Source organism: Corvus moneduloides, chromosome 2 (assembly GCF_009650955.1).
Source record: "Corvus moneduloides isolate bCorMon1 chromosome 2, bCorMon1.pri, whole genome shotgun sequence".
Classification (NCBI taxonomy): Eukaryota; Metazoa; Chordata; class Aves; order Passeriformes; family Corvidae; genus Corvus; species Corvus moneduloides.
In genome coordinates this window covers 56,434,376-56,454,279 of record NC_045477.1, presented here as the reverse complement: position 1 = coordinate 56,454,279, position 19,904 = coordinate 56,434,376, and the positions used below count along the sequence as shown (strand labels likewise).

Sequence of the window (19,904 nt, the reverse complement as noted above, 5' to 3'; positions counted from 1 at the left end):
AGTTTATACACTGAACATGATGTTCTATGGTACAGAGTATCTTTTTGGCCGGTCCAGGTCAGCTGTCCTGGCCACGCTCCCTCCCACCATCTTGTGCACCTGCTCACTGGCAGGGTGTGGGAAACTGTGGTAAGCTTTACTTAGCAACAACTAAAACATCTGTGTCTTATCAGTATTATTCTCATGCTAAATCCAAAACACAGCACTGCAGCAGCTCCTCGGAAGAAAATTAACTCTATACCAGCTGAAACCAGGACACTGGAATAAGTTAAAACAAGAGGTATTTTGCAGAGTCTGTCCTATTGCTCCAGGAGGAACTCACTTCCCTATGAAGAATCCAATATAGTAAAAATGTCCATCAGTGACATCTACCATAAAACAATCCAACAGCGTTCCAGCTGAACTGAGTCACCACAGAAGCCAAACAGTTTGCTTACAACTCTTTGGATTGCTGAATGAATGGGTTTTATTTTGGTTGTTTCATCAGCATGCAGAAATATATATGACGTCTGGGGCTTCCCCCACCCTTCAACCAGAGGTGCAGAAAATAAGAATGCCTCACTTTCCATTATACAAATATGGGACTACAGTAGTATTTAGCACTGCCATTCTAAACCTGAGCTTACATTCTTTCAGACCAAAATAAGGAGCCTACTCCATTTTTAATGGGTGGTAAAACATTTTTTTCTAAAGCCCCAAGAACTAAAGATATGATACCTTCCCTAAAGCTTCCTGCAAGAAGCTTTGCATATCACTGTTTAGCCAGTTATGCCTGCTTCTCAAGAAAGAACCAGGACCAGGACCTTAGTATCACTTTACCCATTTTAGAATGGAGAAACTCTGCTCCTTTCCCATCTCCAAGGTTAAAGATTTTCCCATGTTCTACTTTTTAAGAAGGGGAAGGTTAGGGAGGAAGAAAGTTCCTGAAGGATCAGACTGACTATATCTCATATCAGACTTCTGAAGTTCTATCTGAGGACAAAACATTTGAGAGCAAGTGCTAAATGGAAACTTTCACTGTGACTTCTGTTCCTGACATGACAAGTACCCTCAATGTATTAACTAGGCAAAAAAAAAAACAGTCTCAGAGTTGAAGAGTTTGAAGCACAAATATATTCACAACAGACACGTAAACAAGCAGTCAAACTAACAGAGGAAGTTTCCAAACTAGAATTGACCTCCCACCTGCGAGAGGGTGAGAAGTTATGTTTGTGAGTGGTTGACTTGGCTGGAGCTCGGGAGGTTTGCCTTCGCCTTGCAGCGGGTGGTGAGTACTCCCTGGAAGGGGAAGAATTACTGCCAGAGTGATCCGCAGGACTAGGAGAACGTTTCTGTCTACGGGAGCTTTCAGAGGGATCCCTGGAAAACATAAACAGCAGCTTGTGTAACAGGGATAAGATGGCGTTAGCACATTTCTAAGAAACTACAAACACCTCCAAGACAGAACCTGTGATTACGTTATCAAAAGCTATGTTACACAATCATTTGTTCCATCTATAATTTCACATATGAAATTACCTCAAGATAGCACAACTCAAAAATGCAAGATATGGACTAAATTTCTTGCTACACTGAACTGTAAAAATTAGAACATGGTAAAACCAAAAAAAATCTTCTTGTAATTTTACCTAATATTTCATGTGGTGGTGAAACAGAATTCTTACCAACTAGAAATACTTTGTTACCTTATTTAAAAATTTCTGTAACATCAGAACTTTATTTCAGCAGTTTTGAGCTCAGACACATTCTTAAGGGCTAATCCCAGTAACAAGTGAATGAAAGTAATCTGTCAAAACCTTCAACTATTTCACTGACTGTACCTCAGAGAGATTTGACATTACAACTTCATTTTTATTATGTACTGAAAAAAAAAGACTAAAATCCAACAGTGAAATATAAGGCAGTAGTCACCACAGCAATACCTGATTATAGTACAATGATAAAACAAGTACTGTCTTAATCCTTTCAGCACTACCTAGAATACCCTTTTCTACTGCTTGCAACTTCTTTCCAGTAGTGGAGTGGGCAATCATGAGGGAAATAAAATACTTTCAAGTAAGTATGATGTAATTTATTTAATCAATTATAAATACACGATTCACTGCTCTTCCAATCCTTAGTCTTTGATATGCCAGTTTACAAAGTAAGACTTAAGAACATGTACCCTACTTTCATCAAGAAAACACATGCCATAAAAATGCAGATCGCATATCTTTCAGCTTAAGTGGACATGTATGCTCCAGGAAATAATGGAATAGTCATAGTAGTCCACCTTTTATTTTAGTATATAAATACGCATATATGCAAAAGCAATTCTAAAGTGTCAGTAGTCTTTGACTACTTCAAAAATAGTTTAACCTACTGAAGATTAGGGAGAGTTTAAATGCACACTGCCAACTTATAAAGATATTAGTACTCTTTAAGATTTCAGAAAAGCAGGCAATCAGACGTGAATGACTTTGATAAGGATTTTGGTGAACAACCTGTTTCGCTGGGGAAGGTCCAGATTCCTGAGAAGTAATGAATCTTTAAAAGGGGCACTTTTACAGACCTACTAAGTTACGTAATTAAAACCTACCAATCTGTTATAGTTTATCAACCCATCTATACAACACACTGAAAATACTTCATGAGTACCAAAAAGATTGTTGGCAAAGCAGGTAAAACCACCCTTATTATTCAGTGTTCTATAAAAGATAACTTTAAAAGCAAGGTTACTTTACAGTTGAAAGCTGATAATGCAATGTAACTTACCTCTGCTTCTCTTTTTTCTCCTTGTGCCTTTCAAAGTCACGCCCTCTTTCTTTCACCTCCCTTGCCTTTTCCTCTGAACGTTCTTTTGCTTTATGTTTTTCTTTGTGTTTTTTCCCCAGGGGAGTATCCTCTTGTACTGGAGGAGGAGGGCTAGGGGTACGAGGACCTTTCTTTTTACTCTGGTTACTTTTAGAACTCCTAGAGAGAAATTAACAGGGTGCGGGGTGGGTGTAAAAATGAAGAGCTGACAACTATTTCAAACAGTAATTTCTCAGACGTTGACAGGAAATTATAACATAAAAGGCCTTGAAGCTTTTAGGACAGGATTCACCAACTCCATTAGCAAGCACCATTCAGTAGCTGAACTTGACCAAAGGGTGAATAGAGATGGTAAAAATTTATGTTGAGCTCTTTGATTTATAGCCTTTTTTTCTGAAGGAAGTGAACAAAATCAGGAATTACTCTTGTTCAGACAGAACCAGTTTTCAAATATAAAATGCCCTTATATGAACTGTATACAACAGAAGACAAACACTAGAGTACCTTGTCTGTTTAGACTCCCACTTCTGCAATGAAATACCCCCAACCATATACACACTTGAACTACTCATGTTTTCAATTTAATGTTACCTACCCGATGGAAGTTAACGTTAAATTGAAAGACGAAGGATGAAGCATCTAAATACTCCTGAATATGCAACTCACAATATGAAGTAGTATATCTTTTCCACATAATTTACCACTAAGATAAACCCTGCCAACTAGGTATCACTGCATACGGAGTATCAGTAGCACACCAGCACACGCTATACCATTCCGGTAGCAGAAACAATGTTGTTTTGCCCCTATTTTAAAGGGGATTTTCACTTAGCAGATACAGATGTGTCTGGTTACACTGCTGCAGTAATTTCTTTCCTATCTAAAAGCTGCAAACAACAATTCAGAACGTCTTGCGGCCAGCAAGAACTTTAGAAACAGGTTTTGGAGAGTGACTTTGGTGGCACAGCACTCAGTTAAAATCCTGTGATTTTTACGTATTTTAGCCTTAATTCTTCCCTGCCCTCCCCCATGCCTCGTTTATCTATCCTGAATTCTGAGAAATTCCCCGCCTTGAAAGTCACACATTATTTCTTGAACAGTAATATGCAATACCAACAGAATGTGCAGTTGGTCAAATTTTAACCACTTCAGTTTAGAGATCTGGCTGCTTCACAGGCTACAACATTTCAAACAAAAGTGCTTCCCACTTTTCAATGCTTTATATTTTCTCATCACCTCCCAAAGACTCTGGACATTCAAAGGGAAAAGATCTGCTTGTAAACCATGAAAATAATCGACTGACAACTACATGCATATAACCATTTTCTGTATGATTCACAATCCACAATTTAGAGACCTTCCCCCAAAGTTATATAATCAAGGGTACTGAAAGCAAGGAAAATGGAAAACATTAATTATGAAAACTCCAGTAATAAATATAAGTGCGGTTCTCTGTTCTCATTCTCTTGCAAGACGCATCTACATACTGACCTCTGCTGATCCAAAAGTGGTGAAGAGACAGTAGATGCTTTCTTGTCCTTCTTACTAGCTGAAGATGATGATTTGGGACTGGACCTTCGTTTTGGAGATTTGCTAGACTTTCGTGGTGATGGCGATGGTGATAATTTAGATCTAACCACCTCTGGAGAGATCTTGAGGGAAAGAATACAGTTAACCAATAAGATATTGATGCTCAAATGTGTAAGTGTATGCCGATATATGTGTCAAATATGTAAATTCAGCAAGTGAGAGAGTATGAGATCTTAACCATATACATCTCTACTTCAACCTAATCACATTGTTCGCAAAGAACACCATAAAAGGAAGACAACAGATAAAGCATGGAGGAAGAGAAGGTGATGCACTCTGTAATACATTACAAAAACTGTAACTGAAAGTTTAAAATCAGTATGCTCACGACTAACACTCATATTTGTCTGAAAAAGAAAAACATCCTTAGAAGATTTTTTTTAATCTTCCCCAAAATTTTAGGGTTTCTAACACTTATAACTTTGTCACTCTACTTTACTTGTTACTACAAGGCAAGCTGGAAAATGAGATTGGCAAATGCCTTGTGTTTTCTTTTTTATGTCCTCTCTGTTACAAATCTTATTTGTTTTGTATCACTAAAATGCATTAAATCCTAGTCATTTAATAGCTGACTTCACAAAGGAGAAAACTCGGTTATTGTGCTGGATGACTGATGAGATACTCACTTCTAATACTCAAGTCACATACTAATTATATAGGTGCCAGTTACTTACAATTATGTAACACAATAGTATATTTGTAGCCCAAACACCTTAAGTCTTATGGGAAACAATTAGAAGTCTATGAAGTGGCTGATGACTTGTCTTTTCTATTTCACATTTACATAATACAAACCTCTTTTTTAATTACTATTTCCTCTCGTTTCTCCATGTTTTCCTGTTCCAATTTCATGAGTTCTCTCTGAATCTTTTGGCGCTTCATTTCCAAAGACAGCTCATGATCATAATCGTAATTAACATCTCCATTATCAGAGTCTTTATTTAAAGAAAAAAAAAAGTAAATAGATTAGTAAACAATTTCTTATGAAAAAGGTAACAATAACATTTAGCATACTGGATGCCAAGCATAAATATTTTCATGACTTTTAAGTACTGCATGAATGGATCAAGGAATGAATGTCAAATTTCTTCTCCAATTATGTGTGCAAACCTGAAGTAACTCCAGTTAGTTCCATACAACCTGAAGTTAAGACTCTTAAACTTCGTTAAAAAAAACACCTTAACTTCTTCCACGGACATTCATCAGGAAGAGAAACATAGGAAACCACTTAGTTATATTTAAATAACAAAAAAAATTAAAACTGTGTGTCTTCACAAAGACTGAAAATATGAAGAGCACTATTTAACTGGGAAAATCACATGAAACAGATTTATATAGTGATGCATGGTACTAGAAGGTTTTATTTAATACAATGTCTTACAAATCAATTGATACACTTACTTAATTACATGAAGACATTGATTTTAAAATAAGAGAAGAGTTCAGTATGAACCCTTTTATCAGATAAACACACACTTCAAGAGTTTACATCTGGTTGTAAAACCAGATGTAAACTGTAACCAAACATTATCACTGTTTGGTTTTCACATTAGAAAAAGTGCTATTTCTCTCATTTTTTCATTAAATCATGCACAATTAGTATCATATGCTTCCAACCTGGCAACTGAAATCGTATTGAAAATTTAATTTACTCACTCTGTTTACATTAATGTTGTTTATGGCTATTTAAGTCTAATGCTCAAAAAGCATTTTGGGAAAATATCTGTCAGCAAAAAGATGACTTCATTAAAAAGTTATTAGCTTTCGCTCCCTTCCTACATACAGGAACTATATAAAAGGTTTTGCAAGAATTAAACTCAGTCTACAAATTGCCTTCATTTGTCATGAATGCATGGGAGCAGTTTAGAGAAAGGTGCAGTTCCTAATAACATAGGTTCTTTCCCAGTCTATCCACCTACTTATATAGCACTCCCTAGAACTTAACAGATAGTAATTCTACTTCATCCATGTACCAAAAATTGACACTATTTTGAAAAAAAAGCTGAATTCTCAAGATGAAAGTCTCAGTGTCTAAGACTTAAGACATTAATACTATATATTTATATAGAATTCATGGTTTCTATGTTTCAAACATTTTTGAGTCAGGTTTTATTTCCATATATACATGTCATAGATCAATTTTTCTTAAAGTGTGCAAAAAAAAGTCTACTAAGGAGTGAATACATATTATGGCTACTTTTCCATTCATGTATTGTGCTTAAGACACAGCAAAACAGGACCTGCAACATTTCTAGCACACAATATTGAAAAGCTCCCTAGTTAATGACATTTCCAAGGAGCTCCATCCTAAAACTTGCAGTGCACTTCATTGCAAATACATTCATTATACCTGAATTCCCTCAGAAGGGATGAGAATTGCCCTTTTTTTTCTTGCAACACTGTAACTACTTCTGAAACACAGACACTTAGAAAAAACTAAAGGAATACCACAGCTCAATAGAAGCTCCTGTAACATCACTAGCAGGTGAACTTGGACTCTAACAAAAGCAGAACTTAGGAGAGAAGAAAACTGCCCACATCAACAATGAAACCACCTTGTAAGTACTAAAAAAATTTTCAAACCCAAAAACTCCCACCCACCAACTCATACCAAAGTGACTACAGAAGGTAATGGAAGACACTTAGCATTTTTCAGGTATTTTTAGAATATAAATATTTCACTGATGTCCACCTTCAACTGTAATTATACTCATTCAGATGGAGCCCTTGTTAATGACAGTTTAGACCATCACAAATTACGCAACAAAAACGGCTAACTTTTGAATTCCAAGGAATTACACTTTCTTCTCAGACTGACCAGTTCCAAAATTCCTTTATATGCAACTTCGATTCATCTAGTGACCTTAATGTGAAAGATTCACCATGGAGTAGACTACACCTAAATTCCTTGTTGCCTCAGTAGTCAAAAGAGGAAAAAACCCCCAAAACCCTGTGTTTTAAAAGCTAGTTGATTTAACCACTGTAGCAGTCCAACTCAGAAAACTTGTTTGTTCTCCTCAAAAAAAAAATTAAATTAATGGCTACTGCATGAAAATATTCTGCTTAGAAACCAAATCTTGAAGCATTCCACTTAACACACAGCCTAGAAATCTCACAGTTCTTTGAGGCGTTAGGGGACTGAGTTCAATACCTTATACATACCTTCTCTATTTGTTTCCCAACCCCCATTTTCTTCTTCACTTTCTGGCGTTCGCTCCTTTGTAATTTTGATATCCTCCTTTTCTCTATGTCTTCCTCGTGACGACTCTTTCTATAAAGGGAAAAATGCTGCATTAGAGTAAACAACTTTATTTTACAAGAAGCCTGAAGAAGCAGGTGTATTTTACATGGTATTTTGGCAGGGGTTTTTTCATAGTACAAAAAACATTTTCCCCTTTAGCCTGTTGAACAAATACCTTCTTAAACAAGCAGAGACTCCACAGGCTACATGTTTTAACGCAATTTCATATAATCAGAATGCAAATAGCAGATGTGGAAAAGAGAAGAAAGGATTCATAAAATAAGAAGGCTTAAAGGCAGGGCAAGAGTCAAGCACACATCAGAGAATAAAATTTAAAATAGGCACTGAAAGAACAGATAAAGTTCTAAAGACCAGAAGTTTCGTGAACACTTTTAAGAGTACCATTTTAACAGCTTGAGCAAGAATTCTCAGCTGTAAATAAGAATATTTATACGCAAGGCAGATGAGCCTCAGAAGTGGAACCATTTAACTCTTCAGAACATAAAGAATGTGGAGGGGGAGGAGATAATAAAATAAAAAAAACCCAGAGACCCTTGGCAGAAGGGGGAAAAATTCTAAAGCAACACAATGGAATCAAGTTCCATTGATAGTTTTGCGTTTGACTTTCACTGTCTCCAAGACAAGTCTAACTACTGCATTGGCACCTATTTTCTGTGTGGCAGACGGTCCTGTGAACACCTAAGAAAGACAGAGCCTATCCTTACACGAAAAAAGATAATTTCAAGTCAACTGATGCTCTGCCGCTCTTGTCCCCCTGCTAAATTCCCGTATAAAGCTATATAGTTGCACCTCTGCATCTGCTGAAGCAACAGCCTCTAAATGATCTGCCTGGGCTCAAGTGGAATACAGGACAAAGTTTCTTCACTACTGTAGCAAAAGAAGAAAATTCAAGCTTAGAAGTATCTCAGGTTAATTTATTAAATAGGAAACCAGAACAGCCCTGTTGTTCTCACCTCTCATAGTGCCTTCTTTTGTTTTATTGGGGGATTCTTTCATGTTGATATGTGGGAGATAGTTACACCAAGAAAAGGAGATGCCTGAGAATTTCACTAGCTATTCCGTATTGGGACTTACATCTTGACTTAATTTAAAAACTTAACATCACCTTAGAAACACATTAAGGAAACAACATAAAATTGCAGATAGTCACTCAAAAACTAGTAAAATTCAACTATTCCTTTTTATTCACCGACAATGTTAAAAACTTATCTCTAGTTTAATGATGTAGATCTCTAAAATGATGCAGAAGGTCATAACTTACTGAGTCATGTTGGTTGCTGACATCAGCTGCAGACCAGTCTACATCCACTAAGCCATCGTCTCAACATGTACTAAAGGCATTTCAGTCTAAGGGCCAGAAATGTACTACGCCCCAAAGCAAATTACTTTAAAAGAAAACGACTCTGATGAGATCTAAAAATCTGTAAGTATAACAAGCCTTCCCTGCAACCATTCTTTTCTTTTCTTAAGACTATTCTTACTTTTCTAGCCTACCCTCCTCCATGAAGGCCACACCTGTTCTACTAAACTTGTACTTCTGCTATATACTTCAACTGATTCCTACAATATAAACTAACAAACCCATAATTTCTTAAATATGAGTACTAGTTTCTATTAATTCAACACTACCTCTTACTAGCAAACTGGAACATGAACATTAGGACAACCTTTCTATACCGATTTAAAAAAACTTCCCAAAGCCAATTCGTCAAATAACTTGTCATCAAAGAACGTGCAGCAAGTCCATGCTTCAAGTCCAATTTAATAACCCTTGTTAAAAATACTACACAACCTGTATGTTTCATGCCTACCTCTTCAAACTTACAAGCCAATACAAGGATCTTGAAAGAGCCTGTATTTTCTCCTTTCAGTGGAAAGATTCAGTAGTGGCACAACCATATTTCTACAGAAGAACTGAGAACAAAAACAGCTATCAAACTGAAATACTGAACATAGGGGAAGCATAGTATTTTACATTAAATGTTGTTTAGTTGTCAAGAAGAAATATTCTGACAACATTGCATCTTGAAAATCAAGTATCAGTTTAGAAACTGAGTATATTTTTCCTGGGACATGCAAATCAAGAATTTAAGTTATGATGGTTTAAAACACATACTTAATTTTTCTCACTGAAAAATCCTCAACATATTCCTTTTATTTTACTTGTTACAGTTATAACACATTTGATTCCTTCATACTATGGGGATGAAATACTTCCTTCACATCCCTATAGACCTTCTTTACATGGTTTTTGTCTCTCCCTCAACAAGTCAAGAATAAAGTAAGTTAAGCTCCTAAAGGCCAAAAGTATGTCTTTCACTTGTACTTCAAGATGCTGCATATCCACTTCAGTCACATTTGTTAACTATTTCTCTGCAGTCTCTGAAAAAAATGCCATTTACTAGACGAGAACCAACAGACTCTCATTATGTATTTATTTACTAAAAAAAAGTATTGTAGCTTATCCTAAGAGGAAACAACAGTTTAGTAGATTTGTCTACGCTGTTTTCAGGTACACGCTCACAACTAAACATAACAGGTGTTGGATAGATGTTTACAGTTTCATGGTGATATTCAGGAGAGATGCCACATAAGGAAGGGAAAAAACAGATGACGTTATGGCTGACTTCTGTGAGATTTAATTTAATATCTAATTAAGTTGAAGGTCCATGTCCCATGTGATCGCACTCTACAGCATAAGACTTGATGTCTACTTGAATAAATTTCCCACTACTGCCAGAAAATCCTGGCCAAGCACAAAAGGACTCATCTAATCTGTAAAACATGCTTCTAGCCAAGAAGTGTTATTTTGCCAACACCGATGGAAAGAAGCGAAGACTCATACAACCTACAATTCTTGCATTGCAGAAATCTCAGTTTCAACTTTATCAGGTTGCACAGTACATGCAGCAGCAAAATAAACTCATTCCAAAGCACAGATTCCTTTAAACCTACAGTAACCTACACATATTATAGCTAGAACCTTTTGGGCAAGCACAGTACTACTTTGCTCTAGGTATAATTCCTTTACAGTGTAAACTACTACCACACTACAGAAACATGTAAGAAAATGAATCTGAAGTTCCCCTGGCATTAGGAGGTATTGTTGCCATTTCAAGAGATGGAAGACAATGCTGAGTCCCACTTCCAGTGGAAATAGTTAAAAGCTACAGTGACAAAAAACACAGATATAAAACAAGCGATACACATTCCTTACGAAAACCTTCCTAAATGTACATTAAGTTCCTCCCACTGCTTCTCCCAAATCACACACACCTTCGAGGTTAACACTTTAGGTAAGACTTCATACACACCAGTTTAACTGTCTTCTCATAACACAGAGAAAAATTCAATATATAAATTTCCAACTAAATACAGTAACAGCAGGAACCTTATCTAATTATTTGTATAATAATTAATACACTAACGTACAGTGCTGAAGTAATTCCAAACACAAATCCAAGAAACACAGAAAAACTGAGTTCAATGTAGGTGTCCACATAACACAGCATATTGTCTCTGCAAATAATAGTACAAAGCATGAAGAAATAAAAAGGCATATAGTCTATAAACTGCCCATATAGGAAGTTTCTTCCTAAATACATACAGATCGCACTAGTTATCTTACGTCTCCAAAGAATAAAAAAATCTCTTCTGAAAAGATTTTGTACTAGTTATACTGTCTTAGCTACTTGTGGAACCTCTTCAACTTTGTGTCTCTATCTTCTAGGAATCAGGTAGGATCATCATATATAACTTACATAGCACTTCCCCTTGTCATTTCCAAATTTGCCACTCCTTCTACTGGGATAAAGTATGAATATGACGCATCTAACTCACATTCCCTCAAACATACGTTATATGCATTCGTTCCATGTCCTTTTGTCTCTCCAGTTTATTTCTCACCTCTTTGCCCACTTCAAGAAGACCTTTGACTGTATTTTCTTTCATACAGGTGACGACAACCAAACAGCACTTCAAATAAAATTGGACCGCGAATTTCTACAGTGTATTATCGTTTTCTATTCCATTTTCATATACCTGCGTGTTTGCTTCTACAACTGTGACTTCACTTTGAACACATGGTTTCATTGAGCTGTCCACAATAACTTATTTTTCTACTGCATGGTTTCAGTTACTTTTAAAAAATTCATCCATTTTTTGTTTTAAATGCTTTCTTCATTGTGCGTTACCTTGCACCAAGTTTCATCTGCCATTGTACTGCCAAAAACTAGCTTTTCCAACCCCCGTGGCATTCCTCAGACTTCAGTAATCTCAAGTCCTGTTTTCAAATCTTCTGCAAAGTTTGACATTTGGGATGTCCAATACTTTCTCTACATCCTTTAAAGTTATAGTTCTTTAAAAGAATTACCATAGCACTCTGTGTAATTCAATTTCAAATTAATCTAAAATTTTCCCCTTAGCTAGTTTCTAAACCTAAAATATTACACCTGCTATTCTTTAACTATCTATACATATGCCTCAAAAGCCTTGTTTTAAACAGGTTTGACCTGTGTCAGGCAGTTCTCTCTTAACCACTACTCTTCATCGAAGTTTCAGTCTAGTAGCCTTGGTGAAGTACAGATTTTGTCAGCAAGAACCGTTCTGATCAGTCTCTTTTTTTTCTTTTTAACCAAAATCATTAAACTTCTTATGGAACAAGCTACCTTTCATCATTTCAAAGTCTTCTTATCCAGCTCCGCTGCTACCCCAAAAGCTTTAATATGGAAACATCACGTATTAGATCTCCACCATAACAGTAGCTCTACCAATGGAGCAAGATTTTTCTTAGCAGTTCAGTCACTCGAGTCTTCTGTCCTTTTAGATATCCTGGTTCTCTGCAAAGCAACTCTTGACGACTGTCCTTCTATTTGTTCCAGAATATTTTCTTTGATATCCTGTATTTTGAGAGTTGCCTCCATGGAACTAAAACAAAGTGCAGCTGTTTCCTCAACCTTCCATTTTATGAGGTTGAAGCAGAGCATTTTTTCCTCTGCCGTGTGCTTAATCTATAAATAATGCTTTGATACTTTAACAGACCCACTAATTCTCCAATTCCTTTAGATTCTTGCTTCCAGTTTGCTTTCACTTGGGTTTTAGTTGTTTAAGAGTATTTTATTACCACATTATTAGAACACTATAAAAAGCAAGAAGGTTAACTAACCAAAAGTAAGAATTACATCAAAATCAGAGTTGCACCAGGACAGAAGTTACAGCAAATTTTAATGACGGTTGGAAAAAAATAAAAATTTCCCACCAACCATGTACTCAATAACTGAACAGTTTATTCAAACTAATAGAAAATAAAAGAAACACATTTCATTAAAAAGATTGAGAGTTTACACAAATTAACAGCAACTGAAAACATGATTGGAAGGTAAGCCATTCTGTTAAATTTAATGATAGCAGCTGCTGCTGATTTATTTACAGCTGACATAAAAAATTCATTTTACACAGCAAGTAGGAACAGACCAAGAGGAAATGATAGAATATTGTTAATACCTGCAGAAGCAAAACTGATTTTTTACAAATAAAATTTTTTAAAAATTATTCATATGAAGATGGTCTTAAACATGATGCAGGAACACAGTGATGCTATTGCTACACAAGTACAGGGTCACACTACAAACTCTATCCCTATTTGTTTGCAACATCAGGAATGGATAACACAAAAAATAATTAAATTTTTATATTTGAGGGCCACAGGGTTGCAGAAAGATGTTTACAAAATGAAAACAATAATGAATTTTTTGCAAAATCTATTAAGTGAGCAGTTGAGGTGCCTGATGAGTATGTGAGGAGGAAGGCAAAAGGAACCAGCACAATAGTAACTGCATGGTTTCATCAAAAGCAAATTTGGGATGAACAACTTAAGTCGAGATGCATGTATACAATGGATATGAATAAGTGTTGGTGAAAAAATGGTGGACGACTGAAACAATGGTTAATACACTTTCTTGGTAATAATCAATGAGTCTGCACTGTGATTAAATATCTGTTTATCAGTATTTATAACACATTTTAAATCTGTGGGATTTATAAAATCTTTGGGAACCAAAAGACCAGAAAGCACTATAAAATTGCAAAACAGTACAATTGTTAAGACACTTCATAACAAAAAATGTGATCTGCTATGTACAAAATGACCAGGTCCTTAAAACATTTTCAATATTACAAGTCACAACAATAAGGTTTGTAGGACACACTGCCCAATTGCTACTGAGGGATTCTGGAGTTCTGCAAACTCCACTCTTACCCTAACAGGAGAGGATGATTCCTCTGTACTTCGTTTCTGTGGCTCTGCCTCAACATCTTGACGTTTGTTCTTCATTCTTTCCCGAAGATCTCCAGTGGGTCTTTCTGGCGACCTGTATAATACAGAAACATAATATAACCAGTTCTATGGGACTATTTTTAAAGGAATATGATCTGTCTTTTAATTAATATTTTATTAGTATATCCAGAAAGATCTAAACCTCCCACCCAGAGGCAAAGTGGATGAGTAAGAAAACATTCCATTCTAAAGGGCTTAAGCATTCTAAAAACCCCAACTCTTTCACAAAGTCAAGGAAGACTTGACTCTAAGAAAAAAATTACTTGTATATATATATATGTGGCATGACTCAGTTACTACTCTAGATCAGCGTCAGGTGATCCTATCCAGAATAAATAACCTTTTTCTGACCATCATGCAAATGTGTTTCACAACTGCTCCTACCAAGTATTTCAAGATTCAGCCTTCTCCATAATCTGAGCTGCAACAATTTTTATAGATATTATGTGTCTCTCTATATATATTACATATATATATATTTAAAACCACAATTAATGCAGAATCAAACTACTATAGACTAGCCATGACAGTCACAGAGAAGCACAATTCTGAATGCAGACGAAGTCTGCAAGTGGAGATAACAGAACCTAAGCACCATCCTCCCATAGTCTAGGTGAGGCTGCCACACAGGAAAACACTATTGCAAGACCATGAACCAGAATTTAACTCTTGGAGGCCTCTCCCATTTTCCATCTCGCAGCAATGTAATTATTTCATTATTTAATTACAAAGTACTGGATGAACTCTACTAGTCATGCACCTTTATGATACATTTTCTGTAAAAGATATTACTGTGATGTGGAATGGGAAGAGGAACATCCTACACTACTATAATTTTGTCACCTCTTAGTATGGATTCATGAGTTCATTTACCCCTTATGGGTTAAAAGAGAACAACCATTGCACTGGAGAGGCACTGGCACAGGTTGTCCGGAAAGGCTGTGGATGCCCCATCCCTGGCAGTGCTCAAGGCCAGATTGGTCGGGGCCCTGAGCAACCTGGTCGGTCTAATGGAAGGTGTCCTGCCCATGGCAGGGGGGGCTGGAACTGGATGATCCTTAAGGTCCCTTCCAACCCAAACCATTCCATGATTCTATGATTCAAACAAATTCCCAAGCTAAGGGAATGCAGAAGCTGTTTCAGACGATCTTTCAGTTCAAGAAAACAAATTTTCTCTTCATATACATTTGGCTTGATACTGAGTTTAGTACTTCTGTGATGGCTGTTAGCTGTAATTATAGAGTCTTTTGTGAAATGGTTGTATAGAAGTACTACATCTGTGCCTATCAATTTACACTAAAGAATCATAAAGAGATATTAATGCTGTCTTATTTGATTAGGAAAGTTATATGTAATACATGAGTAATGAAATTTGCATTTCTTTTTTTTCAGACTGAATCAGTTTCCATTGAAAAAGTAATTTCTCCCACTCTTCCTGTCACATAATACATAAAGGGTAAACTGTCTTTCAGAGTCAACGCATACAAAAATTTAAATTAATACCATTTCATTTTCAATCTGCACATATTTGAAAAAGTAATTTTTTCCATTTCCTCCTCTGCACTGTTTCCTACATTTAATTCTTTAAACTGCACCATAAGGTTAAATGTATGAGGACCTACAGAGAAAAAGACCAGTGACTGCCTTCATTTTTAAATGCATTTAATTGTCCATGAAATTGTAAGTACAGGTCAATCTAGATCAGAGGAAATGTACAGAAGAGTAGAGATCTTTTTTTATCACTAAGGATCAAATAATATCCAGCATACAAATATAAACAAGTTACCTTCTTTGCATGCAAGACTATATGATCTTGAAAGTGTCTGGGTTTACGTAAAGGTTATGATTCAAAGTATTTTTCCCCTCCCCCCATATTAAAAACGTAATTCTTTCCATTACCAAAGCACTCTGAAGCATTCCAACCATCGGCTACCTCAACAAATAAACTGTCTTTCAGCATTAAAGTGCAATTCAACACCTTAACTTTTAATAATATTTAAGCTACAATACAAAGGATTTGGATTAGTGAAACTGAAAATTAAGTTGAGGCAGAAAGATTATCAATAATGTACTTGTAATACTGTTCCTCAAGAGGAACACTTTCAGGAAAAAATTCCATTAGCTGAAAGTAAAAGCAAGAGAACTTGCACTGAATGCAGCTCATTTACCTTATAGACTGACATCTGATATTTTAATACTTTTTTTTTTTTTAAATTATAGGCTGGAGTAAAAAAAAAAAAAAAGAACTATCCAAACCATTGCACCCTCAATGAATAAATTTCTTCTTCCCTCCCATGCTGAAAAAAGGTATTTTGCTAAAACATTATTCAAATCTACTTAAACATTACAAAAATTACGAAAAACTACACAGAAATTAAAAAGGTACACATTCAGGGCTGGGGTTGGTCGGTCAGTTTTTTGTTTGTTTTTGCTGATACTGAGTCAGTTTTTTTCAGCTTTAGGAGAACACCAAAGCAAAGCCATGGTAATCACCCTATCTCTCTTCCCCCAAAGACATCATAATCCTCCAATAACTCCAATAAAATAGGACTGAAAATTAGTAGAATTTTAAGAAATAATTACTCAAGAAGGTGTGACTGTTTTCAGATGCTTTGGCTAAATGCACAGAAAAACAAGCTGGTCTATTAGCTGATTTTTTTTTTTTTTATGTGTACCATAGATTCTTTTCTACATAACTTTCACGCAGCCCACTCCAAAAGGGATCTTTGGTTATTCCAGGTAATGCTCACTGCTGAACTTCAACAGATCAAGACAATTTACCTCTGCAATTTAAGATGATGTGGCTAGACTGCAACTGCCAGCACCTCTCAAACAAAAGGCATTATGCAATTCCTTTTTAATATTTTGAGCTGGGCCCATCTTTTAAATAAGGCCTAAAATGCAGAATTTCTTCATTTCAAATTCTAAGCAGTGAAGTTAAGTGATTTTAAACAGCATTACTTCCTGCAACAGTTCCATTCCCCATGTTCAACAGCATTGAGGAAATGTACATTCATAACAGTGCCTCCATTTGCTCCTGTACTTCTTACAGTATCAGGAACAAGTATCCAGCAACAGGCACACCTTGCAACACACCTACCTGAGGATATCTCTGTGTAGCTGTGTGAGAGCATACGTGTGCATTGAGGCAGATGATCATTATCGGTGTATCATGTACATATCGTAATTGCTCAAGAAACATTGTCCCGTTTTCCAGTTTTCCATACTACAGTATTTGAAACTTTCAAAATCCATACATTATTTCCTAATATGACTGCTGGCTTGGTTTGGTTTTTAAATGCAGTGTGATGATCCCAAATAAAGAGAATCAGTAAGACTAAGAAAAATATCCTACAATGGCACAGATCCTGACCAGAGCATGAAGGAGCCAGCCAGGAAACTGCCAAGCAACTAACCAACAATCTACAAGTGCAGAAAGAGAGCAAAATTGCTCATGGGATAGCATGTTTACACACAGCTCTTAGTTAGTAAGGAGCTTCTCCTTACTTCTGGTGTCTTGAAGACTGGCAGGTCTAATACTGAACTCTTAATACTATCATCAGGTAAGCTTTATGTAAAAAACATGCAAGGTTTTATTTTTATAGCAAGATTAAAATTCATGCTGTGAGAAGCAGCATTGATGATAAAATGGAACAATCTTTTTTGCACTTTAGAGTCTTTTCCTACTGTCTGGTGATGTTTTTAACTATGGGAGACATTATGGTCAGATAAAACCATTAACAATGGGATTTACTGCAGACAGGTAGGGAACTGGAAGCAGAATGTATGAAGACAGAAGGGCAGCAAGACATGCTTTGTCCTACCCAACTTGCAAAGCAGACAAGACTTCCATGGCAGGTTTGCATCTAACACATGCAGACACGCTGCCATTTTGCTATCCCAGATACCTGAACAAGAGTATTGCTTTAACTGAACTGATGCAGAAGCAGCATTAGTTTGGCTTGCATGAAGCCAATAAAATTGCATTTGAAGTGCCTGGATAACATTTGTGAAAATCTCTGTAACGTTAAATGGCATGAAAATGCCAACATTTCATTATGTACATATTACGTACCAGCTTTTTCTACGCCTGGCCAAAAGCTATTAGTGGAAATTTTTGAAGACAGGCACAGTTCTGTCATTTGTCTGTTTTGGGGGGTGTGTGGGGGTGGTGGGCTTCCTTCCCCTTTTTAGTTTCAAAACCACCTCTATTAAATGCTGAATGTGCCAAGCAAATAAGGAGGAAGATTTGTCCTTTGACTTTTCCATATAGTCCTAATAAAAAAGCTAGCAATAAGAAGAAGGAAATCAACATTTTTTCTTAAATGTCAGTGGTGGCAGTGAAGCAGAAACACAGCTTTAATCATTAAAAGAAATGTCACTTTTCTTCAAATGACCAAGCAGAACTACGCACTGAGCGTTCCAAACACTGGAAGCAAGGAGAAAGTGACATTATAACAGTTTCAAAATTTAATCTCTACCAGTAAATCACTTACTTTTATTCATCTGGAACACTGAGTGCAGAACAGAGTAAAATCTTTCAGACACCAAAAGAAACATTAAACTCAGTGATGTACTTTGTATCCCAGCTGCTACCACCTTAGAAGCAATGGAAGACCAAACAAGCAAAGTCAAGATCATTCCAAGAGCATGCCACAGGAATAGGAAAAAGAACCAGACACAGAACCCTAACCTCATGCCAACCTTCCTGTTGTTGCTTTACCCTTTCATGCTTCAGTGCACCCATCCATAATCTAAAGGTAATACTGGCATTATGAAGGACAGCTGTTTGTAAACTGTGAAGCCTTCACAGAAAGAGGTGCTATGCTAAAACCATAACATCTTTCTGTCTTTTACTGCAGGACTGTTACAAGCTCACTGCCATACTTGGTTTCAGTTAAGTTAGGTGTTATGCCACACGAAGGACAGTTGAAAAAAAAAATTTAATTTTAGTAACATATGAAAAGACATAATAAAAAATACTCTCTTTTGAAAAATGAGGTAACTTTTTGGATCTCCCCCTACAATACAGGATATTTTTCTATATCCGGTAGATAAAGTCACAAAGCTATGTTTTGAAGAGAAGCGTTTTCTCACAACAGGAGAGAAAGGATAGACATTCATCACACAACATAGCAAAGGCAGAAGGGCTGTGAGTGTGAGCACTGCTGTAAGTAATTGCAAACCAGCATTTTAGTACAGGACAGAAAAGTACACCAGAAAGCTGCAGTGACACTACACCAAAACAAAAAAGTATTAAGGTACTTGAACTTCCCACTTCAAGTAATATAAGTAGTTAATCTGCATCCAGTGGACTCCATTCATTTTTTTTAAAGCTGTATACACACAAAAATCCTGCACATTGCCAAAATAATTGTTTTAAGCAGCTTCATAAGGCAATTGGTTATTGATGTAACATACAATTAGGCACACCACAGCATTTCACTTAAAAAAAAAAAAAAAAACAACAACAAAAGACAGAGTTGCAAAAGCTATTTTCCTACAGCATGTGAAGAATTCAAAGTGAGTTCTTGATTTACCTTCTATAACTGCTGCTATAGCCTTTACCTCGTGGTGAAGGGCCATGTACGAATCTACATGTGTTCCCATAGAGGCAGTTGCCAGTCTTCAGCCAGTTACGGCACTGTGTCTAAGAGACAGACATTACTGGGTGAATTTCACACTCCTTTCTGGAAATACCATTGGTGTGAGTGTGGCAGAACAAACAAATGACTCCACATTAAGTCCCATTTATCTGTAATTTCTGTCCACCAGTAATATAATTGATTAAAAAAAAAAAAAAATCAACAATGAGCATCAGGTCTGGCAGAGAAAAATTTAGGTTGGTGGAAATATTATTAATATGTACAGTACTACTGCTCTATCCAGAAGCTGGCGAAACACACGGTATTTGAAAATTCTAGT

The 19,904-nt window shown here is 36.2% G+C and overlaps 1 protein-coding gene across 4 annotated transcripts in view; it reads right to left on the bottom strand.

Annotated features, from left to right (window-relative positions):
* Positions 1–19,904, bottom strand: part of ZC3H13 (zinc finger CCCH-type containing 13) — a 46,456-nt gene that overhangs the window by 20,281 nt on the left and 6,271 nt on the right. For all 4 annotated transcript variants that reach the window (XM_032099777.1, XM_032099776.1, XM_032099779.1 and 1 more), the window contains 7 exons: positions 19,520–19,629; positions 13,902–14,013; positions 7,546–7,654; positions 5,179–5,318; positions 4,285–4,445; positions 2,755–2,952; positions 1,186–1,359 (listed from right to left, as the gene is read on the bottom strand). In XM_032099777.1, the coding sequence (XP_031955668.1) occupies positions 1,186–1,359; positions 2,755–2,952; positions 4,285–4,445; positions 5,179–5,318; positions 7,546–7,654; positions 13,902–14,013; positions 19,520–19,629 (1,004 nt within the window). The remainder of the gene's footprint in view (positions 1–1,185; positions 1,360–2,754; positions 2,953–4,284; positions 4,446–5,178; positions 5,319–7,545; positions 7,655–13,901; positions 14,014–19,519; positions 19,630–19,904) is intronic.